The following is a 4,105-nucleotide window of genomic DNA, read 5'->3' as shown; positions in this document are numbered from 1 at the left end:
ACAGTCAATACAAAAAGTTAAAGGTCTTAAAGCAATTCTCTTTAACCAATTATTAAAGGGTTAATTCATATTCTGTTGTCATTTATTAATTTGCATCCACATGATTGCTCACATCTTTAGGGAAGGGGTAATCCACAAAGTAATCCAAAGGCAGACAAAGGTCATACACAAATATGCAATAGTGATGTTCTGTTCTTGAACGAATCGTTCTTTTGAGCTGGTTCTCAGGAGGTAACCGGTCGAGCTGGTTCACAAATCGAACTGAATCGAACTTTAGTTCCGGGTTGATGACGCAGGACGCACAGCCCGAAGTACCACGTCCAACTCAAAAAGAACCGATTGAGCCGGTTCAACCAACTGTCGAAGTTTGCCGAGAATTACCGAGGACTCAACAAGAACCAAATGAGCGTGGCGAAGTCTGCAGAGGATTACCAAAGATTCTGATTGAGTTGACGATACTGTGCAAGCCTGAGGCGCATACTGGAAATATGCTTATTATGACTGTTATTAATTTACATTGTATTAAAACCTGAAAATAACCTTTCTGTCGAGTGATGTAAATAAATTTTTACTATAGTTTATTGTGCATGCATATTATATTTAAAGTTGCTTCAGGGAAATCAAGGAGTTTATAAGACTGGTTTATTCATTCTTTATACTGTAGACATGTAGAATATATCCGCGTTTGTGCATCAATGTCTGTAATGTGTGCTGTAGGTGTGAAACTTTTAGGAATCTTATCCGAGTTGTAGGCTAGTCAATATTGGTCAGTCAGTCGTATCTGACATAAAGGATCCGCGAATGAAACTGTGACCACAAACACCATTAACTTAAGTGAATTATATGGCAATAATCAGCAATATGCTTTCACACAAATAACTTTATTTTTTGAATGTTTCAATATGTGCTGACACAAATTACTTAATTTTTCATTGATACAACATGGCATTGAGTTGTTAGAAAAGAAATGCATAGAGACGTTATTGCTTGATGACGTCAGGATCCAATGAATCGGCTTTTTGAACGGTTCAATGAGCCAATCTGTCCGAAAAGAACCGGGCAGAGAGTTCAGGGAAGGCCTTCTTGGCCGTGACAGGATGGGCAGGGAGCTATAGGGCGACTTCCCAGGTAGCCGGCGCAATCGGGCAAATTGCGGCTGAGTGTCGGCTGACTCGGCTGTGTTCTGGCAGCGGCTTACCGAAAGTGAGCCAGCCGACACCACCGGCATCATCTGTGTGATTGTGGCCTAATGCTGGTGGTGTTGGCCCAGTTTCAGTACCCAGACTCGGGCCAGTACTGGCTAAGTGTTTCATTTCTCGTCGGTGTGATTGTGGCCCAATGCCGGTGGTGTTGTCTCTGTTTCAGTACCCAGACTCGGGCCAGTACTGGCTAAGTGTTTAATTTATCGTCGGTGTGATTGTGGCCCAATGCCGGTGGTGTTGACTCAGTTTTAGTACCCAGACTTTGGCCAGTACCGGCTAAGTGTGTCAATTCTTGTCGGCGTGATTGTGGCCCAATACCGGCAGTTTTGGCAGCCGGACTCGGGCCAGTGTATTTGGGCCGATTTTGGGGCGTCATTCATCCCATGTCCATGCCGACTCTGGCAACCACAGCTGGGCCGAGTTATTTCATCCGGCCTGCCGGATCTGGGCCATCATCGGGCCAAACCGTTTTGGCTACCTGGGTTCTGTGGTTGAGACAGGACAGGCAGGGAACTCACAGGCTGGCCCCAACACAGGACTGAGCTCTGGGGCTTGAGTGGATTCTGGCGCTGATTCAAGGACTGGAGCAGGCTGTGGAATGGACTCGTGGACTGGAGTGTCGCCACAGCGTCAGAAGTGTGTCTAGCCCAGACACACAAAATGGCGACGGCCATTACTGGAAGGGCAGTGGAGGGTGGCAGAACCTATGAGATCACCGGGCTTGAGAGTGCTGAAACCACTGGGATGCCTGCCGCTTGCACCGACATTAGTGGTGGATCCGCCACACTGGACATCAGTATCGGTTTCCTGGGCACTGCCTTATTAGCTTCAGGTGGAATGTTCTTGACGGCCGGGAACACTGATGTGACGTCCATGAAGGCTGAAGACTCTGGCATGATGTCCATGACGGCTGGAGACTCTGGCATGATGTCCATGACGGCTGGAGACTCTGGTGTGGCGGCCATCTTGTGGAGAGGCTCTGGACTGGCGGCCATCTTGTGGAGAGGTTCTGGACTGGCGGCCATCTTGTGGAGAGGCTCTGGACTGGCGGCCATCTTGTGGAGAGGTTCTGGACTGGCGGCCATCTTGTGGAGAGGCTCTGGACTGGCGGCCATCTTGTGGAGAGGTTCTGGACTGGCGGCCATCTTGTGGAGAGGCTCTGGACTGGCGGCCATCTTGTGAACTGGCTCTGCTGCGGCATCCATGTTGTGAACTGGCTCTGGTATAGGAACCACAGGACAGGAAGGTGCTGAAAGCGCAGGACTAACGACCATTATAACAGGAAATGCAGGTGACTGTGGTGGGCCAAGCTCCTTGGCCACCAGAGCTTGGTGTATGGAGTGCCCTCCGGTGGCTATCAAGAGCACTTCAGCTGGCAATCTTGACATTTGTTAAGCTTCAGTGCCCATTTTTGGATTGCATGGAAAAGAGTGACCAGTAGGTACATTATTCAAAATTTCTCTTTTTGTTTTCTACAGATAAAACAGTCGTATGGGTTTGGAAATTTTCTTCTTAGGTGAACTATTTCTTTAATGATATTAAAATTCAATTGAATTGTCTGAGAAGATTATGAAGTTACATCTCATTGCCTTCGACATACCATGCAAAACTGTACTGAGCTGAAAAAAAGGTGTAGGATTTACTTCGAAATTATTTTCACTCCGAAATTGCTAGTAACTATCACAAATAATAACAAAGAAACAGCAAGTAACAAACTGAATTAAATGTGAGATTAGTAAAGTAGATAGTTTACCAATATTTTCTTTGCGAAACATACTCCAATAATCTTGAAAAAGATGACCGCAGCAAGCATGCTTGACTGCCCAAATCTCAGGCCTGTCAGTCAGAACAGACAGCAGATAGCGTCCACTGCCACTAAAAACAGCTGATTCAGGGAAAACCACAGTCTGTCCCACAAAGCTGACCTTCCCCGCTAGACAAAACACAGGCACAGCCCAACAGGATGGACGCTGATTGGATGGTGTATGGAAAAAACAACATGGCTCAAAGAACGTTAACTCCATCGCGTTTTATTTTTGGAGGGCAGCAGTAGTAGTGGATACAGACACACAGTGGCTAAACAATATTGATTTCACTCTGAGATCTTCATGAAGAGTTCAAAGGTCAAGCACACACTGAAATGTAGCACAGTGTTGTGTAGTGTGAGCACATCATCCTGTTCATACAAAAGGGCTCCAGAACCCGTCAGTTTGGTTTCATGTGAATCCAAGTAATACGTTTTTAAAGGCTAGAAATCATAAACAATACAGCAAATAAACTTGAAAAAATAGTGTCAGTTTTTATAATGATACTAAACCTGTATATTTATGTAAATAACTGATATTGTACCAGTATAAAAACGTTTTTGTCATTATTGTGATATTCATGTATTCAACAACAACAAAAATTATGTTATGTTTTATATTATTGTGAAATAATGTTTGTTGCTGTTCCTAATAAAATTTTTAAATAATATTTGGTTAACCTTTTTTATTGGATTTATTATTATTAGTAGTAGTAGTAGTAGTATTGTTGTTGTTGTTGTCTTAGAAATTAATTTTAAACTTTAAACAATAGACCTCTAACTAACCAGTCATCATTAAATCTGGTGGATATAATAGACAATCCCTAACAATTATCATGTGCAGCTCTATCGATCCATCCAATCTCCAAATGGCTTTTCCTAGGATAGCGAGGATGCTGGGGATGCTATTATTGATCATATTAACAATATGTAATAATATTTAATAATTATTATATTATTTTATTTTGTGTTGCAGTGTTTTGTTGCTGTTCCTAATAAAATGCCTGTACTTTTCTTAATAATATTTTATGATGCTAAATTCTAGTAGTATAGTAGTAGTAGATTTAACTTTGATTAATCAACAGACCTCTTTCTGAAA

The 4,105-nt window shown here is 43.0% G+C and overlaps 1 protein-coding gene across 1 annotated transcript; it reads right to left on the bottom strand.

Moving 5' to 3' along the window:
• Positions 1–1,386: 1,386 nt before the first annotated feature.
• Positions 1,387–3,082, bottom strand: LOC107691289 (uncharacterized protein KIAA0754-like). Its single transcript, XM_016489818.1, has 2 exons — positions 2,956–3,082; positions 1,387–2,598 (listed from the first exon to the last, which is right to left on the bottom strand). Exon 2 carries the CDS (start codon positions 2,588–2,590, stop codon positions 1,907–1,909), a length of 684 nt encoding a protein of 227 aa, XP_016345304.1. The 5' UTR covers positions 2,591–2,598; positions 2,956–3,082; the 3' UTR covers positions 1,387–1,906.
• Between the last annotated feature and the right edge of the window lie 1,023 nt (positions 3,083–4,105).

This window comes from Sinocyclocheilus anshuiensis, unplaced genomic scaffold (genome assembly GCF_001515605.1).
Source record: "Sinocyclocheilus anshuiensis isolate Anshui unplaced genomic scaffold, SAMN03320099.WGS_v1.1 scaffold894, whole genome shotgun sequence".
NCBI lineage: Eukaryota > Metazoa > Chordata > Actinopteri > Cypriniformes > Cyprinidae > Sinocyclocheilus > Sinocyclocheilus anshuiensis.
This window is presented reverse-complemented; position numbering and strand designations above follow the sequence as displayed.